The following is a 23,875-nucleotide window of genomic DNA, read 5'->3' on the forward strand; positions in this document are numbered from 1 at the left end:
CCAAATATCATAAACCCGACCCCCCGATTGCACCAAAAGGGAAAAAAGGGGGCACGACAAGGGGTCGTCTGTGGCGCTAGGCATTGGGAGGCTTGCTAGGATGCCACGGGGCACGCCCAAGAGGTCATGGGGCATGGCTGGAAAGCCGCCCATGACATTCTCCCCCACCTGAGTTGGTGACGTCCTCGGTGCCTTACTTGCAAGATAATCTTCAATTAGGCTCTTGTAGGCTTTGAGGTTTGTTCCCCTCTCCCAAGTGTTCTCCTCTGCATCACAGCTCTGCCATTTCACCAAGAACTCTTGGTGATCTTTCCTTGAGGTATGAATCACTCTATCATCAAGGATAGCTTCAACATGCCTTTTTCCGGTTGAATTGGGACCTCGGATACTGGGTATTGTGAGATAGCTCCGTGAAGGATCCTCCGTGTCTTCCTGAAAAGGTTTCAGGAGGCTGACATAGAAAACAGGATGAATTTTCCACCAAGCTGGGGTATCCACCCGGTATGCAACTTTCCCAATGCGCCTTTCAATGGACAAGGGTCCAATGTATTTTTGCAATAGGCGAGGGTCATGGACCCCCGCAAATAAGTACCGCTTTGGAATTTTGACCATCACTTTGTCTCCTACTTGGTATTCAACAAAGTGACGATTCTGATCACTATGCCTTTTCATCCGCTTTTGAGCCTTGACAAGATAGCTCTGCACTATCTCCAAATTTCGCTTCCACTCTTTTGAGAAGCTAGCTCGAGGAAATTTAGACATATTTGGTACATTGACTGTGTGTGGGAGTAGTGGTTGTTGTCCGGTAACAATTTCAAAAGCGCCTTTATTTGTACTAGAGCTCTTTTCTGAATTGAAACACAGTTGAGCAGCATCCAGAAGCTTCACCCAATTCTTATGCGATCCGGTTACAAAGTGGCAAAGATATTCCTCCAACATACCATTGAACCACTCCGTCTGGCCATCAGATTGCGGATGAAAACTTGAGTTGTGACTCAGCTTTGACCCAAGGCACCTAAAGAGTTGGGTCCAAAAGTTGCTAGTGAAGCGTGAGTCGCGATCACTAACAATGTCTTCGAGCAGGCCCCAATATTTGACGACATGAGAGAAGAAGAGTCGAGTTGTATCTTCTACTGATATATATTTGGGGTGGTAATAAAGGTAGCATACTTGGAAAACTAATCTACCCCAACCAAGATAGTTGTGAGATCTCCGACCTTGGGCAATCTGGTGATGAAATCCAAGGAAATACTTTCCCAAGGTCTCTTTGGGACAGCTAGTGGTTCCAAGAGTCCCGCTTGTGTCAAGCGGTCTGTCTTGTCCTTCTGCCATACTAGACAAGTCTTCACATACTGAGCGACGTCATCGGCCATTTGAGGCCAATAATATGCACGGCAAAGTAACGCCATAGTGCGTTCCTCACCGGGATGGCCGGCCCACAGAGTATCATAACATTCTACCAGAAGAGTCCTTCACAGATCTCCTCCTTTCGGAACATAAAGTCGATTCCCTTTCACTTTCAGGAAACCATCTTCCATGTAGAACTGGCGAATCTTGCCCTATCCTACCAAATCAACAAAATACTGTGCAGCAGGACACTTGATGAGTAGATCCTGTATCTGGTCCTTGATGGAGGTGGCTACTTCGCTCCCGCTTAGAGTGGCGAGTAGGCACACCGATGCTAGATCAACTCTCTAACTGAGTGCATTAGCAACATGATTGGTCTTCCCACTTCGGTACTCCAGGTTGAAGTGGAATTCAGCTAGAAGTTCCTGCCACCTAGCCTGTCGACCATTCAACTTCGGTTGGGTCATGAAATGGCTAACAACTGTGTTGTCTGTCTTGATCACGAATGGGGTCCCCAGCAGATAGTGCCTCCAAAGGCGCAAGCAGTGGACAACAGCCAATAATTCTTTCTCATGGGCGGCATAGTGACACTCTGCATCTTTCAGCTTCCGACTCTCGTACGCTACAGGATGCCCTTGTTGTAGCAAGACTCCACCGAGGGCATAGTCAGATGCATCTGTTTGTACCTTGAATGGCTTGCCAGATCAGGGAGGGACAAGACAGGGCTACTAGACATAGCCACATTCAATGCGTTAAAGGCCTCCGCTCGCCTAGGTCCCTATTCCCAAGGCATGACCTTCTTGAGGAGTTCTGTCAATGGTACTGCAATGAGGGAGTAGTTTTTCACAAATCGCTGATAGAAGTTGTATAGACCAAGTAACACCCTCAAGGCGTGGATATCCTTAGGCGGCGGCCAATCTATGATTGCCTGAATTTTCTGTTGGTCCATCTTGATCCGCCCTTCCTTGGTGACATGTCCGAGGAAGTCAATTTGCTTTTGAGCAAAGGAGCAATTAGATAGCTTCGCATATAGTTCATGCTCCCACAATCGAGCTAGGACCTTCCGCAAGTGCACCAGGTGTTCCTCCAATGTTTGGCTATATACCACAATGTCATCCAAATAGTCCATAACGAATTCATCAATGTACTCTCGGAAGACTTGGTTCATCAAGGTGCAAAACGTAGTTGGGGCATTAGTCAAGTCGAAAGGCATAACTAGGAAGTCGTACGACCTAGGGCTGTGCACGGATCGGATTGGATCGGATTTAGCATATTTCGGATTCGGATTTCGGATTTCGGATTCTGAAAAGGGCAATCCGAATCCGATCCGAATTAACATTGGATTGGATCGGATTCTAAACTTTGGATAGGATAATTTTTCGGATTGTCGGATCGGATTGTCACAAAAATTTTCAACAATTTAAAGTTCATTCGGTGTCTCTATCTCATCTTCCATCTACCAAAACAAACAAAAAAATCAAAATAAAATCAAAAGTTGAAGAATAGAACATGAAATAGACATAAAAGACAGAAGAGAAGAGAAGAGAGACGGAAGAAAGAGACATAAAATCAAAGTAAAATCGGAAGTTTGAGTCATTGAAACTCTTTTAGTCTTCACTGAAGAGAAGAGAGGTAAAAGAGAGGCGGAAAAATCTAAGTGAGTGAGGGGGTGTGTGAAAAATAAATAAGCATAACCCTAAAATTTTAGTGTGTATTTATATAGGTACATATAATTTCGGATATCGGATCGGATCGCATTAAAATCATTCCAATCCGAAAATCCGAAATTTCATAAAACACAATCCGTATCCAATCTGAAAATCCGAAATTTGAAATCCGAAAATCCGAAATAGAGTGGATCGGATCGGATTTCGGATATCCGATCCAAATGCACAGCCCTAGTACGACCCATATCTTGTCACACAGGTCGTCTTGTGTTCATCACCCTCTGCAATCCAAACTTGCCAATAACCTATCTTTAGGTCTATCTTGGTGAACACCGTCACACCACCCAGTATATCATTAGCGGAATAGGGTACTTGTTCTTCACAGTGATTTTGTTTAGATCCCAGTAGTCTGCACAGAGTCACAGGCTGTCATCATGTTTCTTTTGGAATAGCACAGGGGACCTGTATGGGGATTTGGAGGGCACGATGATCCCTGTGTCTAGCATTTCCGTCAATTATCTTCGAAGCTCGGTGAGTTCGGGTTGTGACATTCTATAAGGTGCCTGAGCGGGTGGCTTCGCGCCCGGCACCAGCTCAATTTCATGGTCCACAGTGCGCCTAGGCGGTAGTCGCTTTGGCATGTCTTGTGGCATGACATCTTCAAACTCCAGTAGTAGCTCCTTCACGGGCTCAAGAATGGGAGCCGAGGAGCATTCTACCTCTTCAATGCAGAGGGTTGCTAGGAACGTAGGTTCATGTCATTTGACCCCCTTCTTCAACTGCAAGGTCGAGATGTTCTCAACGGCCATCTTCATGGGCATGCACGAGATAATGCAGGGCTTGGTCCTGTTTTCTCCCATCATCAGTAACATGTCAGCATATGGTACAGGCATGGTGTTAGTTTGCCTCAGGAATTCCAATCCAACTATTAACTCGAAGTCATCTATGATTACCACGTGGAGGTTGAATTTTCCTTCGTAAGGACCAAGCTTCATTGGTACCTCTTTGGCTATTCCACCCACTGGCTGAGGAGGTGAGTTGATAGCCTTGACACTACCTCTGCCCTTTCCTACAACTAGACCAAGGCGCTCTACCTGAGTCGAGGCTAAGTAGTTGCGGGTAGCACCCATGTCTATCATCGCCCGAATGGGCTTGCCATTTACCTTCATCTCCACAAACATTAAGGTCCTCTCTTGTTTAGGAGGATTCCTCTCATCCGCCTTCTTTTTCCCTTTCTTGGTGTTTGGGCAGGGGTCCTTCTTCTTACGGATGCCAGCACTGGTTCTCGCTAAGACCTCATAAATGGAGTTAACAATTGCATTGAAGGCACCTACGGGTTCGGTCTGGTCTGCATCATCTGTGTCGTCATCTGTCTCATCATCAAAAGCTTGATGGGCATTCATCTGTGCATGTGGACAGTCATTATTCCAATATGGTCCATCGTAATGACGGAATCCTGAAGGAGGCTTTCTCCCCCGGTCATTGTTGTTTGACGCAGCACTATTGCTGCCTGAGGAGAGAGCCTTAGATTTGCTTGCACTCTGATCTCCCCCACTTCTGCTAGGGCCACTATTGCTAGGTTGGCCCCTTTTGAATCCCGCTCGGGCAGGCGGCTAAGGCCTATCCTTCCGAGCTTCCACTTGATAGTCCCCAAGGCTTTCAGCTGCTTGGATCGCCTTGGGTAGGGTATCTACCCTTTGTCTTTGCAGTTCCATACGGGCATAAGGTTTTAACCCTTCTAGGAAGGTGAAGAGCTTGTCTTTGTCCCTCATGTCACGTATGTTTAGCATGAGCGTGGAGAATTTTCGCACATATTCCCACACTGACTTGGTCTGGCAGAGCTCCCGTAGCTTTCTCCTTGCGTTGTATTCAACATTTTTGGGGAAGAAATGTAGGCGTATGGCTGCCTTCAATTTTGCCCATGTCTCAAGAGCATCTTCACCAGCCTTGATGGCTTCGTACTTCACCCGCCACCAGAGTTTAGCATCACCCTGAAGATACATGGCAGCAGTTGTTACCTTCTTAGCTTCTTCTAGGCCCCCAACAGCATCGAAGTACTGTTCGATGTCAAAGATGAAGTTTTCCACTTCCTTGGCATTCCTAGCTCCACTGTATGGCTTTGGCTCAAGAATTTTTAGTTTTTGTGTTGCGGAAGTGGGGTTCACAGCGCCCCCAATTTGGTTTCCACCTCCTCGAAGCAGGCCCTGTAAAGCAGCATTGACAACATTGAGCTTGTCTGTCAAGTCGTCAATAGTTTGTTGCATGGTTGTCACCCTATCTGCCTCTTACGCCCTGTAAGCTAAATCCTCAGCACGCTCCTATTGGGGTCCCTCGAATTTGCCAAAAATTTTGGCTGCCGTTGTGGCTATCGTTTGTCGGTCTCCCTCAGTGTCGCGACTGATGTTTTCTATGTCAACTTTGGCCTGGAGCACCCTGCGGTCCAGGTCATCCAACCTTTGCACTAGGCTAGTTCTTAGTTCAGGCACCGTATCCATGATGGGCCGTAATCCGTTAACCGTCTGTTCAAGGGCCGCAATACGGTCCCCATAATTCACATGGTCAGAAATGGTGGTAATGGCAATGTATTCCCTCGTTCGATGTCGAGCCTAGGCTCTGATACCAACTGTTAGGCAGCGCCTTCCTGAAATTCCTTGGAAGGGCGATGTAAGGCTAAACAACTGATGTCTGTGCAGTTACTATCCGCCAACTGAGCTCCCCTCCGTACGCTAGACGAAATTGTCAGTGTCATACCGAAAAACCAATGTCAAGAGCAATTAAGAGAACAGAAATAAGAATAGAGAATGAAAGAAAGCTTGATTGCATTATTGAAAGCTATTACAAAAAGGCAACGCAGTGTCGAGGGGGAGAGGCACCAGTACAGAGAATTGTTTGTTTGCTAGAAAGTTTTGAATGCTTGATCCCCCCCTAATAATGCTTTAAAAAAAATAAACCAAAGCTACAAGACTAAACTTGATTAAGCTAGAGAAACATAATGGAAGTACATGGAATAAAACTACTCTATATTTACAATGAAATGGACTTAGTTTTCTACAAGGCAGAAACAAGTCCATTGTTAGCAGCATAGTCTTTGGCATTAGGGTCTGCGCACGCGGCGTTGTCTGCGCGCGCGGTGCTGTTGGCATCTGCTTGTGGTTGGGCACTGGCGAGGGATATCGGTTGGGCGAAAGAGGCACATGCGCATTTGTCACTTGGCGTGGCCAAGACTACGGGGGCGTTTGTGACGCTAGGAATTGGGAGGTTTGCTAGGACGCCACGGGGCGCGCCCAAGGGGTCATGGGGCATGGATAGATTTTGGGTTAATGTGAGTATGAGATCCTAGATCTAGTGAAAGCATGGTAGAAAATTGTTGTTTTTGCTTATGTTATGAGTATGTTGTTTATTTGCATCAAGATTTTATCTGATGAAATATGCTAGTTCCTTTTTATTGTTGTTATGTTTGTCTTTTTAATAGGTCTTTGTTGCATTAGGAATTTGCTGATTGGGGTTTAGTTTAACCCCCTTTTACTGAGATTTGAGACTGATATAAGATTATGTTGTAAGAGGACAAGTAAGAAAATTTGATTTGGGTATTTTGGGATTTTGATAGATATGGGTTATGAAATGCATGTAGTTTTGGATCTTTAAAGGCATGGTAGAAAACTATTATTAGATGAGCTTTATTCAATTATATGGTTAATCACAATGCCATAGGATCATATGAGTAATTAAAATCTTTCAAGTTCTATGAATGAATAAATGAGGCGTTTGTGTTCGTGTACACTTTATAAGTCTCGACTCGTCAACAAACATCATATTTCTTATAGATCTTGTTTTGTGTGAGGGTCACACAGGGGTGGATGCAGCAAACAAGTGTCGGGATTCAACTGAACCCAGTATTTTTGATGTGGAGCATTAATTTATGTATAAAAATCTATAAAATTTACAAAAAATAGTAGAAATGAACCCATAAATTTAAATATACTATAAGCTCAATGCTAAAAACGTTAAAGGTTGAACTCACAGAGTTTAAATCTTAGATCTGCTTCTGGGGTCTTTCCATAATGCTTTCAGCTCCTTCCGTTCCATTTTCTTCTGATCTGTTGCTGCTGGAAAGTTTGTTGTGAATCCTAGTAACAAATATGAAAGTACAAGAGGGGCGGTGAATTGTAGCCTCTTTAAATTTCTAGTCGACTACTCTTCAGACCTAGTCGACTTATGTGGAGACAGCCTGCACAGAACTGTTAGTCCTTTCGATTTAAATAAGTGTTAATCACAATTAACAGTAAGGAATAGAATATAATATAAAAGCGATAAAGTAAATGATACCAGGAATTTTATACTGGTTCGGAACCAATATGGTATCCTAATCCAGTCCTCTTGGGTTGCAAGAGTGTTGTCTTTTAGAGCTCTTTGTAAATTGAATTGAGTACAGCCTTTGTGGTTTTCAACGATCAACACCAACGTTGACAGGGTTGATTTTCACTCGCTCACCAACAACGAACAGGAGTTAGTTTTCACTCGCTCACCAACAACGACCCTTTGGTTATCACTCGCTCACCAAAGAAACGAGCAATGACACAACCTCTCGAACACATTGCCTCTCCAATATTTTTCTGTCTCTCTTCTCTCTTTTGGGTACACAGTAAATCTATTAAAGTGAATTACAATGCTTGTTAAGAGTAGAATAAAGAACTTGTAATTGGATAGACAATTGTATAGAAGGTTGCGTGCTTTCTTCCTTCATAGAGCTTGTATATTTATACCCCTTTCAATTTGTTCTGGCAATTGCTTAATCCAAGGGAATTTGATTATTGGTTCTTTATTTGTCTCCATAATCTGCTACTGCAATGATTTCTTGTTTGGTCAATTTTCTCATACCATATATTAGATCTGGGGAGAGATATTGTTGATTTCCTTTGGATAAGGTAAATTGATGAGTATCCTTCCAATTATGCATTGAATGATTTTCTTTCCTTATCTGACACCTTGATTGAATAGTGTAAGAATCTTGATTACAACTCCTTCCTTAATTCTTTTTATAACTTTGGACATTATGCCTTCCAAGTCTCCAGTGCATAATCACGTTGCTTTGCTTAAAGATTCTTCCCCAAAATATTCCTCATTTTCTTCCAATAAGTTATTGTAAAAGTTCTTCCTTTTTATATGGGAAATATTCCTTTCTTGATCTTGGAAAATAATCTCTTTTCATAATATAGATTTTACTACACCATAATATATTTTCTTTCCATAGAAAATATATTCTTCTTTGGCCTTGTAATATCTTTCTTCTGTAAAATAATAGATCCTCTCCATAATTTTAGCAACTTTCCTTTCAAGATATTGAAAAACTTTCTTTCCATAATTTTCGTAAATTCTTCTTCCAATATTGTAGTAAGCCATCCAATATTTGAAACTTGACTTCAAATATTATTCCTTCTATGATGCTTGGAGATTAACTCTCTGAAAATAATCTTCCTTGATAAATTATTCACATGATATTCTCTTTCCCGTATTTGTCTAGATCTTTACCAACATCTTCTTTTATAAATAAACCTGTGCAGAAATAAGATTACCACAAGTAAGTGTTCTTTGATTAATAATTGTGTTGGTTTGTTATCATCAAAATTAATACGTGAAACCTTGAAGCGAACAATCTCCTCCCTTTGGATGATGGCAAACCATTGAGTACAAAATAAGAAAATTTAATCAAAGACTTAATTAAAGGCAGTAATGGGATAAGCTAGATAAACTGGTTACTTCCTTGAAATCATCTTCTTGAAATGCATGTAGTATATCAAGTGTGAACTCCCCATCACTCTATGCATTCCTTAGTTGTGCTCCCCATGTCTCCATACATTCTACCTGAGTTTTCGAACTTTTGTATATATTATTTTCTCCCCCTTTTGTCATCATCAAAAGGGTGGAATAGGATATAAATTACTAAAACCAATAATAAAACATATGCTCAATTAATCTATATTCCAAGAATTTCTCAATTAGATAAACGCATCATCTATTAACTCATCCGGAATAACGACAAATACACACTAAGCAATCAACACCAAAGGTTTGATTCAGTTGGAAAAACTTTTGAGTAATCAAATCATTGCTTACCATATGAAGCACGAGAAATTGTAAGGTCATTTTAGGTTATCCAAAAATAATTTCAAAAATTTGAGGAGAATTATTAGACTTCTAATAACGAAGAGCGGGATGATACAATTTTGAATCTATTGAAAATAATTCTAATAGAAGCGATCACGGACATGTTATTATAGACTTTAAATCACACAAAAGAGGTAATATGATAATGAATCATTTTTACCAAAAAGGATACACAAGGCTATCATTACCATACCAACTTCTTTCGTAAATGAGAGAAAATATCTACAATATGATGGTCAATGTCCTCCGAGCAGATTTCCAAAATATATTCTGTCACAAGCAATCTAATGACACATGTTTTTCCTTGTGCTCTAGTTTGTCTTTCTCATGAGAATTAAAAAATCTTCATGCCATTTTTTCTATTTCAGTCCACTTTGTTTCCTGCAAGATTTGCATCTGAAAAGATCCTACTAGATCAAAGCAATTAGTTCTTGCATATAATAATCCATAATTTAGAATCAACCAAGGATCTTTGTGGCACTATGAAGAGATATTATGGGATCATGTATACCTAAATATTTGTCATAAAAATGCAATAGAGTGCCGGTCATACCTTGGTACTTTATTCGATCGTTGGACTTACTAATTTTCTCCTTGCTTCGCATTATGGAATGTGAAGATAAAGATAAATTCTCCATTATACTCATTTCCAACCCGATCATCTTCCAGAAGCTTAAAAATTGCTTGATATGCTTTTGGTTAGTATAAAAAAATATACTCTTGTAAATACAACTTTGGAAAGAATAATTGCTACATGATAAACATGAATTTATTTCAAATGGTAACTAGTCTTAGTCACATGAATGTGATTCAAAAAACTTTCAAATCCAGAGAGAGGCTAGAGAATAATGTTATGCAGTTTTCAAACCATTTAAAAAATATTTCAACATCCATACAAACTTTGTAATATGCACATGAAAAATGATATTCTAACAAAACTCTCAAGGAAGAAACATACCTTCTTGTTGTGAAACCTTGAGCTACAAGTTTACACATAATTTTCACAACCTTACTAATATTATCCGTCTTTAGATATCCATGATTGCAGCTCATTTGCTTGGTACTGGATTTTCATATTGTTGATTTTTCAGCTTTGCTCAACAAATCTTGTATTACTAGAATCCAGCATTCAATGCTTCTTCATGACTGTCTAGTTTAACTAGTATAGATGTGTCACTAGCAATTTATTTCAAGCTATCCACTGTAAGTTCTCCATCCTTATTCACAATTTGCTTAGAAAAATATTAGTATAAGGAAAAATGCGCATGATGAGATTTTTCCACAACTAATGAATAAGAAACATGTCAAGAGTCTTACCAAGACAGTTGCAACCAAAGAAAATAAGATAACCAAAAAAATAATTTTTGTTCCTTCCTATAGCTCAGAAATAAGATTACCACAAGTAAGTATTCTTTGATTAATAATTGTGTTGGTTTGTTATCATCAAAATTAATACGTGAAACCTTGAAGCTAAAATAATAGATCTTCTCCATAACTTTAGCAACTTTCCTTTCAAGATATTGAAAAACTTTCCTTCCATAATTTTCGTAGATTCTTCTTCCAATATTGTAGTAAGCCATCCAATATTTGAAACTTGACTTCAAATATTATTCCTTCTATGATGCTTGGAGATTAACTCTCTGAAAATAATCTTCCCTGATAAATTCTTCACATGATATTCTCTTTCCCGTATTTGTCTAGATATTTACCAGCATCTTCTTTTATGAATAAACCTGTGCAGAAATAAGAGTAGAATAAAGAACTTGTAGTTGTATAGACAATTGTATAGAAGGTTGCGTGCTTTCTTCCTTCATAGAGCTCGTATATTTATACTCCTTTTAACTAGTTCTGGCAATTGCTTAATCCAAGGGAATTTGATTGTTGCTCCTTTATTTGTTTCCATAATTTGCTACTGCAATGATTTCTTGTTTGGTCAATCTTCTCATACCATATATTAGATATGGGCAGAGATATTGTTGCTTTCCTTTGGATAAGGTAAATTGATGAATATCCTTCCAATTTCGCATTGAATGATTTTCTTTCCTTGTCTGACACCTTGATTGAATAGTGTAAGAATCTTGATTACAACTCCTTCCTTAATTCTTTTTATAACTTTGGACATTATGCCTTCCAAGTCTCCAGTGTATAATCACGTTGCTTTACTTAAAGATTCTTCCACAAAATATTCCTCATTTTCTTCCAATAAGTCATTGTAAAAGTTCTTCCATTTTATATGGGAAATATTCCTTTCTTGATCTTAGAAAATAATCTCTTTCCATAATATAGATTTTACTACATCATAATATATTTTCTTTCCATCGAAAATATATTCTTCTTTGGCCTTGTAATATCTTTCTTCTATAAAATAATAGATCTTCTCCATAATTTTAGCAACTTTCCTTTCAAGATATTGAAAAAATTTCCTTCCATAATTTCCGTAGATTCTTCTTCCAATATTGTAAAGCCATCCAATATTTGAAACTTGACTTTCAAATATTATTTCTTCTATGATGCTTGGAGATTAACTCTCTGAAAATAATCTTCCTTGATAAATTCTTCACATGATATTCTCTTTCCCGCATTTGTCTAGATCTTTACCAGCATCTTCTTTTATGAATAAACGTGTGCAGAAATAAGATTACCACAAGTAAGTGTTCTTTAATTAATAATTGTGTTGGTTTGTTATCATCAAAATTAATACGTGAAACCTTGAAGCTAACAGAATATCCGTGGGAGTCTCGAATGACGCCTCATGTTCCTCCATTACCCGTTTGACCCATAACTGCTCCATCTATCTGTATTAAGCTTAAAATAATATGGTTTCTGAGGATGCCATTTAACGTATGGCGGGTATGTGATATCTGCTGCTGCCGGTGTGGCTTGTATTATCCTCATTCATGTCTCCTTTTGTCTATCTTCATTATCAATTTCAAAGCTTCATGTTCACACCTTTGAAAACATTTTTGTGGACATAAAAAGAAGCCTCCATTTCAGGTTGTTGCATCTGTGCTTCTTTTGTATCTTCTCGGTATGTATTCTTCTGATAAAGGCTGCTCCTCTGCAATTACAATCTCATTTCTTTGATGCATTTGATGATCCTCATCTTGTGTCATGTTGAAATTGCACTGAGCCTCAGAGAGATTGTTTTTACTAGCTACTGAAATCTCCTAGTTTGAACCATGCATGCTGAGGTAGTTAATTAACGACGAGCCAAAAATGGAGCCTTTGTTTATAGGGGTTGTTATAGCTGAGAATGTCATGTTGATTCCTTCCAAATCGTGTTTATTTATGATACACAAATGGTTAAATTGAATTATCACTCATTATTTCAGTATAAAAATTTATGATCTAACAAGTAAACACCATCCAATGGCTTGTAAAAGAAAAAAAATTAAATTCTAAATCTTTGCAGAAAGTACCTCTTTTCGTTCAGCGTTAGGTAATGTGTTATTAAGAAAATACTAGTCAAATAATATGCTCCCCCCACTTATCAAAGGCAGAATACAAGAAAAAGAACTCCTTCTGGGAGGGATCGAGTTTGACTCATTGGGTTCCTTTTTTTTTTACTATTTGAGTTAAGAAATTTGGAGGAAAAAATAAAAATCTTTGGTAACAATATGCAACATTTTAATAATTGAAACCACTTTTATATGAGTTGGATAACAATGTCCAATTTTTTGCTTCCAAAAAAATAAGCTCCCTATAGTTTGTTTATCAGGTATATTTGTATTTTTCAGAATGGCTTGGAAGTATAAAGATCAATGAATAACATATTATGAACTAAGATATCTTCAATCAAATCTCCAATATACATGAGAATGGCAAGCCCTATGGCCCTTCTACTCATAAATCTCAAACCTTTCACTAATAAATCACTAATGCAATCATAATTATATGTGGCATATCATTTCAAAATTGAGCGAGCAAGAGGATATATGACCTCAGCTAACAAAAAACATACACATGACTTTTCCCTTTTCATTTACAGATGAATACATACATTCAACAGCTATCAACAGCAATGGGAAGATTTCTCACTTCAACCTTGTCAAGTCAAGGATGATACGGTCTAAGAAGGAAAAATGGATGTCATCTAGGTCCAGAAAGTTCCATTGGTTCAACTAGTGACGATTCTTCAACGTAGTTGGAATATCTTTGTGGAGTATGTTCAAAAGCGCGGTTTCTTGGTGCCTCAAGCTTTTGTGATGCCTCCCATTTTTCAGCCAAACCATCCCCTTCTAACATCCTTAATGCTTCGGACATTTTTGGCCGATGAGAAGGGTTGAACTGGGTACATAGTAGGGCAACTTTAACCATCTCTTCCAGTTCAATCCGGTCAAAGTTATTTTTCAGATCTTTATCCACCATAAGGTTCAATTTCCCCTCTTGATGGAGCTTTTTCACCTGCATAATATTAGCAGTAATTAAAAGAGGGAGTTCGGTTAAGTATGCCAATTATAGAGAGTCCTGTAAACTAGATGCACAAAACACTAGCTAGCCACATTTGAGGTTTGAACCTATAACTCCTCATAATTGAAAAGAAAACAGCTAGAACAACCAGCTTCTCTTTTTTAAATCTTTAAAGGCGGATTCAAGAAACCCACGGAATAGTCAAGAATTCTTGAGGGTATCGAGTTGTTCTTCCTGAATATCGCGATTTAAGGCTAAAGAATTAAACTTAAGGGATTCGACATGATCTTCGATAACGCACACCTGTCTCTCTAACGGTAACACTGCCATTTCCACCGGCAAATTTCCACCGGCAAATCTCAGCGCCGGCGATTCGTCCTGGTGAACCAGGTAAGTTCAACCCTCTATTTCTCTCTCCTCTCCTCTCCTTTCTCTCTCCTTTCTTTCTCCTTTCTCTCTCCCGGGTCTCTCTCTTCCTTTCCCTTTCTTTTAACCCTAGCAGTAGCTAGGCCGGCGACCCACCGACGCAAGCTATCTTCTGCTTTTCCGGCCCAGCCACACCACCCTCCCCTGTGTTTCCCCTTTCTTCAAACCTTGCCTCGGCGTACCTCTAGTTCTCGCGCAGGCACTGTTTTCCGGCGACCGTTTCGGTGACAGTCCTCCCCTTTTTCTTGGCCTCGGGGTTTGTTGTGTGTGTTGCAGGTAGCACTTTTGGTGGCTGTTTGGTGACGGGAGGGAGGTGCACGGACAAGCATAGCGGAGCAGGCCATTTGACAGTCACAAAGGGCTGGACGTCGGGTTCCAAAGCACCCAGGTTATATTTGCGGGAATTGCTGCAGCTGCCCAGGCAAGCACGAGGCATACGGGCGAGTAGAGCGGAGCATCTCCGGGTGCATCAAGTCATATTTCCAGGTTCTTTCCATCGGGAGTTGGTACCTCCCGTTTTCTTGTCTCTTTCTCTGTGTTAGATAATTTGTGGCTATCTAATTAGCACCATTTTAAGCGTATTTTTAGTATTTTTAGTATACTTGTAGTTGCAACCGGCTATTTTCTGGTTTGGGCCCGGGTTAGTGCCTTTCGAAGTCTGTCGTAGGTATAGTGGCCGTGGTGTGGGATGGTAGAGTAAGGTCATGTCCTCGAGGGGTGCCGGGGGTGAGAAGGGGGGTGGAGAGGGGGTCAGGGGTTGGGACTAGAGGAAAGGAGGGTAAGGGGAAAGAGGGAGGCTGTAGATTGAGGATCGGGTCGTAGAACATAGGCACGCTGACGGGTAAGTCTATTGAGATGGCAAAGATTCTCCAGAAGAGAAAAGTTAATATAGCTTGTGTCTAGGAGACTAGGTGGGAGGGTCGAAGGCGAGGAATGCGGACGGGTATAAGCTGTGGTACTCTGGAGTCGTGAGGGGTAAGAATGGAGTGGGTATCTTGGTGGATAGGGATCTTAGAGAGTTTGTGGTTGAGGTTAGGCGAGTGAATGATAGGCTAATGTTTATTAAGTTGGTCATTGGTGAGTGCACCCTCAATGTAGTTAGCGCTTACGTGCCGCAAGCGGGCTTGGATGAGGAGGTTAAGAGGCGCTTTTGGGAGGGCCTGGATGAGATTGTGCGTAGTATTCCTCCTACTGAAAGGTTATTTATTGGAGGGGATTTTAATGGCCATATCGGGGCGGTTGTTGGTAGTTATGGCGAGGTGCATGGTGGCTTTGGCCTTGGGGATAGGAACGGAGGAGGTACTTCGCTGTTAGACTTCGCTAAGGCTTTCGAGCTGGTGATTGCGAACTCAACTTTTCCGAAGAGGGAGGAGCATCTGGTTACTTTCCGAAGTTCGGCGGCGAAGACTCAGATCGATTACCTAACCTCAGAAGGTGTGATAGAGGGTTGTGCAAGGATTGCAAGGTTATCCCGGGAGAGAACCTCGCGACTCAGCATAGGCTCTTAGTGATGGACATCAGCATTATGATGAAGAGGAAGAAGAGGTATGCTCGTGGCCGACCAAGGATTAGATGGGGAGCTTTAACCAAGGATAAAGCCCAGGAATTGGAGGGGCGGTTATCTGCTATGGGAGCTTGGAGGAGTAGTGGAGACGCGAGTACTTTGTGGTCAACTACGGCGAACTATGTGAGGAAGGCGGCGAGAGAGGTGCTAGGTGTATCGAATGGTTTTTCTGGCAGGCACCAAGGAGACTGGTGGTGGAATGACATAGTCCAAGGTAAAGTGGAGGCGGAGAAGGTAGCGTATGCGAAGTTGGCAGGGAGCTCAAGCGAGGAGGAGAGGAGAGCGAATAGAGAAAGGTACAAAGTGGCTAGGAAGGAGGCGAAGTTGGCGGTCACGGAGGCTAAGAATGCAGCGTTTAGCCGTATATACGAGGAATTAGGGGAGAAAGGAGGGGACATGAAGTTGTTTCGGCTGGCTAAAGCGAGGGAGAGGAAGGCCTGGGATCTGGATCAAGTGAGGTGCATCAAAGATGAGGATGGTAGAGTATTGATGGGAGATCCCCAGATTAAGCAGAGATGGCAGACGTACTTCTATGGTCTTCTAAATGAGGAGGGGGACCGGGATATAGCGCTAGGGGACTTGGGGCATTCGGAGAGTTTCCGAGATTTTAGGTATTGCATGCGCATTAGGGTCGACGAGGTCATGGGGGCTTTGCGTAAGATGAGTAGGGGTAGAGCGATCGGGTCAGATGAAATTCCGGCTGAGTTTTGGAAGTATGTGGGTAGAGTAGGATTGGAATGGCTGACTGGGTTGTTCAATGTAATTTTTAGGACGAAAAGGATGCCGGAGGAATGGAGGTCGAGTACAGTGGTACCGTTGTACAAGAACAAAGGTGATATCCAGTGTTGTAACAATTATAGGGGTATCAAGTTACTTAGCCATACCATGAAAGTCTGGGAGAGGGTGGTGGAGGTGAGGGTGAGGAAGACGGCGTCTATATCCGACAATCAGTTTGGGTTCATGTCGGGCCGCTCCACTACGGAAGCTATCCACCTTATTATGAGGTTGGTGGAATAGTACAGGGATAAGAAGAAGGATCTGCATATGGTGTTTATTGACTTGGAGAAAGCGTATGACAAGGTTCCTAGGGAGGTGCTCTGGAGATGTCTTGAGGAGAAGGGCGTGTCGGTAGCCTACATAAGAGCGATCAAGGATATGTATGATGGAGCTAAGACTAAGGTTAGGACTATGGGAGGCGACTCGGAGCATTTCCCGGTTGTTATGGGATTACACCAAGGCTCTGCGCTTAGCCCATTCTTATTTGCCTTGGTGATGGATGCTTTGACACATCATATTCAAGGGGAGGTGTCATGGCGTATGTTATTTGCTGATGACATTGTTCTAATTGACGAGACGAGGGCATGTGTTAACGAGAGATTGGAGGTTTGGAGACAGACTCTCGAGTCTAAGGGTTTCAAATTGAGCAGGTCTAAGATAGAGTACCTGGAGTGCAAGTTTAGCACTGAGTCAAGAGATGTAGGCGGGGACGTGAGGCTTGGGTCACAGGTCATCCCCAAGAGAGATAGCTTCAAGTACCTTGGGTCGGTGATTCAGGGGGACGGAGAGATCGACGAGGACGTCACTCACCGCATAGGGGCGGGCTGGATGAAATGGAGGCTTGCATCTGGAATCTTATGTGACAAGAAAGTGCCACCGATACTCAAAGGTAAGTTTTATAGAGCTGTGGTTAGACCGGCAATGTTGTATGGGGCAGAGTGTTGGCCGGTTAAGAACTCCCATATCCAGAGGTTGAAAGTAGCAGAGATGTGGATGCTGAGGTGGATGTGCAGGCACACTAAGTTAGACAAGATCAGGAATGAAGATATTCGGAGGAAGGTGGGCGTCGCCCCTGTGGACGACAAGATGCGGGAAGCGAGGTTCAGATGGTTCGGACACGTACAGAGGAAAAGCATCGATGCTCCGGTGAGGAGGTGTGAGCGGTTGGCCGTGGTGGGCACGAGAAGAGGTAGAGGGAGACCTAAGAAGTATTGGGGAGAGGTGATCAGGCAGAACATGGTTCGTCTACAGATTTCCGAGGACATGGCCCTTGATAGGAAGGCCTAGAGGACTAGCATTAGAGTTGTAGGATAGGGGTAGTGGAGTTTTCCTTACTGCATGCCGGGGGTGAGGCGGGGTTGGATTAGGGTTGATCTTAGATGGTTTGCAGTTTATGTTGAACCCACACTATTCTTGTTGTTTATCTTAGATTCCTTAGACTCTGGTTACTGTTATTGCAAGTCATTCATCTTTTGATTTTTATGCTTCTATTACTATAATGGTTTTTACTGGAATTGCTAATGAATTCTCTTTTCTTTTCTTGTTTTCCTTATTTTTCTTTATTTCCGTCGTTCTAAGCCGAGTGTCTATCGGAAACAACCTCTCTGTCCTACCGGGGCAGGGGTAAGGTCTGTGTACACATTACCCTCCCTAGACCCCACTATATGGGATTTTACTGGGTAGTTGTTGTTGTTGTTGTTGGATTCGACATGATCTTAGCACTACACTCAATGTACTTACTGAAATATGGTTCATAATTTAATATTTGTTAGACTTTTAGTTTTTTTCACGTATGTATATATCTATGTTATGTGTCGAACCCATTGTTCAAAAGATCAACCCCCCTTTGCATAATGTACTCCCCTCAACCCACAATACATATTTCAAAAATTACTCGGTACATCCAGAAGAAAGAAAAAGAGACGCACCCAATCAAGCATAACAACACCTTTCTGGTTGGCCCCTCGACCAAAGTCCATGGCTTTCTGGCCTGTAATCAGCTCAAGCAGCAAGATTCCAAACCCAAAAACGTCAGTTTTTTCAGAAGATTGGCCAGTTGACAAATATTCCGGAGCAATGTGGCCAATGGTGCCCCTAACAGCAGTTGTCACATGAGAATCCCGGTGATCCAAGAGCTTTGCCAACCCAAAATCACCAACTACTGCCTCAAATTCCTCATCCAACAAAATGTTGGCTGCTTTGACATCACGATGGATAATTTTGGGATCACACTGCTCATGCAAGTAAACTAGCCCTCGTGCTGTACCTTGTGCTATCATTTTCCGCCTTAACCAGTCTAAAACTGGTCTACCATACACACTATCTGCAAATTGAGAAACCACAAACGCATTTTCAATCAAGGCAATATATGCATCAGCTCTTAAACTTACACAAAATTCAGAGAGTTGGAAACTTATAAATAGTAGCTGATAAAGCTCTAGAAAAGCAAAATGTGTTTTGCTTTGGCTTTCGAACATGCATAAACATAAAACAATAGTTCCAGCCTGCAGCAAACTGATGATGGATTATACATATAATTCCAGTAGTACAGGATGGGACTGAGGAGAGGGTGGGTGGTAACATCTAAGGTTTTCCTTAAATTCAAGGCCAGAATCTTGTGAATTCGAATCACCAACGACAGTGGTAATAGCAGTAGTCACTGGTCTTCACAACATTGGATGAAGGTGCTATCGGTTGAATTGCTAGAAGTATTTAAATGCCTCAATAACTTATCAATCCAGATTGCGAAGAGTTTCCATCATTTAATATTTTTCTTGTAGTAGAGGCGACTAAAAGTTAAAACTATCAAAGAAAGTAGGGTAAAGAACGTGGTCATTACAGTCAAAATATAACATATGGTATACGCAAGAGAGTGAAGCTAGAAACATCATGAGAAGAGAAACCAAAACCGTCACCCATAAGAAACTTTAAGAGAAAAGTAAGGTTTGAAATATCTGCAGATATGCTTCTTTCTGTGCTTCAAAATTTTCATCTTAGTTTCCTTTTCTCTGTGTAACTAAATATTTTCTTCCATCATGCGCCCTTTTTGCAAGCAAATTCCACAACTTTAAGAGACCGAATTCTAGTTTAGTTAGAGTAGTAACAACAACAACAACCTCCTTTTAGTTAGAGTAGTCAGCAAGTAAAATAGGAATATGGCAACAATAGTAGGAAGTAGAAACTACTCCCACCATTCCATACTTATATGACTTCCTGACACGGTCCAAAATTTGACATTGCTCAACTAATGATATTATTCTATATACCTTTTACAACTTCCAAGAATTCAATTTCGTTTAACTATCCAATTTTTAAGATTTGATATGATATTCTCTATAACTAGTTTATACCATTATTTTGAAATTTTCTTCGACTCCAATACAATAAATGAGTGAAATTAGCATTTTAGATTATTTGTGCTGTCAATTATCTGTCATATAAAGTGGAATGGAGCCTGGATGTAGTTAATAAAAAAGCACCTTCATGAGAATATTTAACTTCAATAAATGGTAATGTTGGACTAATTATCTGAAGGTAATAGTCCAAGTAGTGATTACTAAGAATTAACAATAACACATATTAAAGCCATGAGCTGACCTTTTAATCGTGATGCTACACTCCCGTTTGGCATATAAGGGTAAACAAGTAGCCGTTCACTTTCAGTTGAACAAAACCCCAGAAGACGGAGAAGATTCCGATGGACAGCCAAACTAATCAACTCTACTTCTGTCTGAAATTGGTTTTCACCGCCAACAGCATTGTAGTCGTTCAATCTTTTGACAGCCACAACAGTTCCATTGTTTAAGCAGGCTTTATACACAACACCGAATCCTCCCCTTCCCAAAATATGCTTTGAGCTGAAATGGTCAGTTGCGTTCCACAGTTCCTTAAAGGTGTATCTTTTCAGGTGACCCAAGCATACCTCTGGATAACATTGCTCTGCATTTGAGAAGTCATTGCTCAGATAAAGCTATACAGAATTGCTACAAAGAGACAGATGAAGAAAAAAATTTGGCAAGACAAGAAGAAAATAATAGTGCCTTGTTCAATAACAAGTGATGGACAATAATTTCAAAAGAATTAATGCCAAGGTTTCAAAACTGGTCTGTACAAGGGGCAGAAGAGAGTAAATTCATCAGGCAAGGTGCATGAAGAGAGTAAAGTTGGAAATTTGTGATGTTATAAGCAGTGAATTCATCTAGTTCAAGGTGAATTTCGTTGACATTTTCTAATGCCATCATTTTCCTTCTTCGGAAATGTATATGTCAACCTTCACAAGAAAATGCAAGTACAATTATTCAGATATGTGATTAGAAAATCTTTCCGTCAAATGTCTGGAATCAACAATTAAAGGTAGTCCATAGTGGTTCAGGAACTAGTCCCAATAACAACAAAATACAAACAAAAAACTTATGTGAAATTGAAACCTTTTTTTCCTTTTGATAGGTAGAAGTAACTTGAAAGAAAAGGGCTTTTCTGCGCCCTCACCGAGAAAATTGACCAGAATTTATGAGTACGTCAAGGGCTTCATAATTTGCTGATAGGGTTTTAAGGTTCTTCACATTCAATAGGTTTATTCAATCTGTGAATTGATCTCAAACATCTATTATTTGACCACTCATGTCCTCTCTAAAACTAGAGAAATGAATTTAAACCACAAACATCTATTACTGAAAGATGTATGTGCCCTTATGAAGAGATTAAAAAGAATCAAACGACGAACAGGTGATTTTGTAACATGAGCTTAAAACATATTCACATGATACCAAGCACCGATCAGTCAAAAAAAAATGAAAATCTTTCTTGGCTCAACTTATATATCCATGAAGAAAGGTAGACAAAGATAGAATCTTTGACAACTAAAGAACCAGAAGATACATAACCAATAAAAGCTGGAATTATCATAGAGAAGAGGGGCAAAGATAAAATCAACTAACCGTTGACATCAAAGAAGATCTGCTGATTATGTCTGTAGCGCCACCAAAGAACAAAAGCCACTGCTACAATGACCAAGAAAGCAGCACCAAAACTTGCAACAAATGCAACAACCACGCGACGGCTCTTGCGAGCAGCACCTGGTTGATCTGTGATACCAAAAGCATTAGATGCAACATATCTTCAACGTACAAATAGCAGAACTTCCTCAGTATGTATATATGTTTTAACAGTTTTCCATTTTCAGTTGAAAAGGAAGGGACTTGAGCACAAAATGTTATACATACCTGTCAGACTATCTGGCGGGAAGGACAGTGGTTCTGGATAGATTGCTGAACAATTGTTCTCAGAACTTTGACCACAGATTAAAGGATTTCCAAGCACTCTGAAAGCCATGAAGAGGAAGTTCATTTCATTATGGTGAGGAATACTAATGAAAAATACTTTTCAAACATAGCACTTTACCCTAAAACATTTACTGTTGTATTCTTAACTAATTGACTTTTGTCCAGTTGATGTTGATAGTTACAGGGACAGCCATAATTTAACGTCGATAATATAAGGAACAACTACCCCCAAAATGAAATGACTGAGTATTGTGGTAAGAGAAAAGGCGACTCACTTGAAAGCTCGTGCTGATATTTTAGGAAGGGTACCACTTAGATTATTATAAGAGACATCCCTGCAAGTAATGATCAGCTAAATCAGTCAGATGTATGATGAAAGAACAGAAGATTTTAGTAGATGAAGTATTTGCCGGATATGCATGATGAACTTTGAAGCGAATGTGTAAAAGAGGGCATGCTGGCATGCACGAGAGCAAGGCATTCAATCTTACAGACTGGAGGAATCCATTCAATAAGGTTAATCATCTCTCTTGTTCAACAATGAAATATATCGTTGGAGTGACATAACAGGTGTCTTGAAAGTGACTAATAAGTGAAAATTCATGAACTCACAAATAATTCAAATTCTTGAGGTCTCCAAAAGAAGTGGGTATTTCGCCTTCAAATTTATTGTTGGAGAGATCAATTGTCTGAAGCTTCTGTAACTTCCCAATCACATCAGGAATAGAACCGGAAATGGCATTGTTTTGCAACAATCTACATGAAAGAGCAAGTACAGTTTACAGAAAGAATGGCTTAGAATGCTAAGAAAATCGTATAGGAATTGACTGAACAAAGGAACCAAGCAACAGCAACTAAGAGAAGCATATAGTCAAGAACTTACACAGATTGCAAGTTAGTAAGATTGCCAATTCCAGGTGATAATGTGCCCGATAGACTTTGACTAGGTAGTGCTCTGATGCAAGAGAAAATGTTCATCAATCAATTACAACAACAACAACAAAGGGTAAGATGCACGCACCTTAACCCCTACCCTGGAAGGGCGGAGAGCCGGAGAGGCTGTTTCTGATATGCCCTCGGCCTTTTGATGACACAACAAAATTTCTGCAAAAATACTATTGAACTAAGCTACTTACAGAGCAGAAACATAGCCATCAAATGAACAAGTAACCATTCTCCAACTGCAAGGATCTACAGAATTCACATCCCAATTGTCCAGAACATTATAGGGGTCATGTAAAGCCTTCTTAATTTCCGTCAAAGCAACAACTGCACATTCATTATATATAGAAACAGTCACTCTTTTTGATTATTTCCTATTAACAAAATAAAAATTTCGGGACAAGTGAGGAAATTTCAAGAAAGAAGCTAACCTTCATAGTTTATACCAGTAGGAGAAAGTGTAGCAAAAGAATTCTCCATCAATGTACAAATAAGTAGCAGCCCCACATTCCAAAGCAGATGTAACATTCTTCCCATATTCTTACCACTACAAATTTCTACAACTTCACCTTCTCAACAAAGTAAAAACAAATGCTCTTTATCAATTTTGCACATAACTTACCTCTTCAACATTGCTTTATCCAAAGGTAACCAAACTTAAACAATCATAGCCATAAAAAGAAATGCCCTTTATCCAGTTTCAGCCCCTCCACCACAAAAACTGAATAAAGCTCAAATACCCAGATGCCATTTTTTTTTAAAACTCGATTATACTAAAATGGGCACCATTTTGAGTGTATACAAGAATGGGATTTTTCCTTTACTCAATTATATTCTTCTTCTTGGTGAGTTTTTAGCTTAAAGTAGCTTTTTTCCTTTACACTATATCCTTTTCAATATCAACATCACAATCTCTCTCTATTTATTATGTCGAGTCATTCTTTTTGTATATTAATAATCAGAAACATATAGATAGACACTCATAATAGGCCAAACTTAAGGCCAGAAAACTCTCAGATAGAGATGTGGACACTTTTAAAAGTAAAGAATACAGAGTAAAAAAACATGTACTTTTCCCTCTCCAAATTTATTTCAATTGTAACCGCTAAAATACACACACAAAATAAAACGGAAGGATTGAGCTATATACGCTAATAGTAAAAAGATCTTTAACACTATTCATGTAATTGAACTTATTTTAGAAAATTAATTACTACTTTTTATCAATTACCAACAAATATCTTCTCTAAATAAATTATAAAAATATTTTTTATATCTTTTCTGATACAGGAATA

The 23,875-nt window shown here is 40.2% G+C and overlaps 2 protein-coding genes across 2 annotated transcripts; both read right to left on the reverse strand.

The window, feature by feature from the left end:
* Positions 1-4,627: 4,627 nt before the first annotated feature.
* On the reverse strand, positions 4,628-5,278 carry LOC138879898 (uncharacterized). The gene has a single exon (XM_070159543.1). The coding sequence runs from the start codon at positions 5,276-5,278 to the stop codon at positions 4,628-4,630; it is 651 nt and encodes a 216-aa protein (XP_070015644.1).
* Positions 5,279-12,937: 7,659 nt separating this feature from the next.
* Positions 12,938-23,530, reverse strand: LOC104243594 (protein NSP-INTERACTING KINASE 3-like). Its single transcript, XM_070160017.1, has 11 exons — positions 23,203-23,530; positions 23,012-23,127; positions 22,775-22,907; positions 22,522-22,593; positions 22,251-22,394; positions 21,914-21,973; positions 21,579-21,676; positions 21,294-21,440; positions 19,954-20,295; positions 18,285-18,679; positions 12,938-13,583 (listed from the first exon to the last, which is right to left on the reverse strand). Exons 1-11 carry the CDS (start codon positions 23,211-23,213, stop codon positions 13,269-13,271), a joined length of 1,833 nt encoding a protein of 610 aa, XP_070016118.1. The 5' UTR covers positions 23,214-23,530; the 3' UTR covers positions 12,938-13,268.
* Between the last annotated feature and the right edge of the window lie 345 nt (positions 23,531-23,875).

The sequence above is a fragment of the Nicotiana sylvestris genome, chromosome 10, assembly GCF_000393655.2.
Source record: "Nicotiana sylvestris chromosome 10, ASM39365v2, whole genome shotgun sequence".
Taxonomy (NCBI): domain Eukaryota; kingdom Viridiplantae; phylum Streptophyta; class Magnoliopsida; order Solanales; family Solanaceae; genus Nicotiana; species Nicotiana sylvestris.

Coding starts and splice junctions, on each gene's coding strand:
- LOC138879898 (XM_070159543.1), bottom strand. CDS start 5,278: ATGCAACAAACTATTGACGACTTGACAGACAAGCTCAATGTTGTCAAT.
- LOC104243594 (XM_070160017.1), bottom strand. Junction 22,594..22,774: donor GATGGCTATGTTTCTGCTCT/GTAAGTAGCTTA, acceptor CTCTTGCATCAG/AGCACTACCTAGTCAAAGTC. Junction 21,974..22,250: donor CTCAAGAATTTGAATTATTT/GTGAGTTCATGA, acceptor CATTACTTGCAG/GGATGTCTCTTATAATAATC.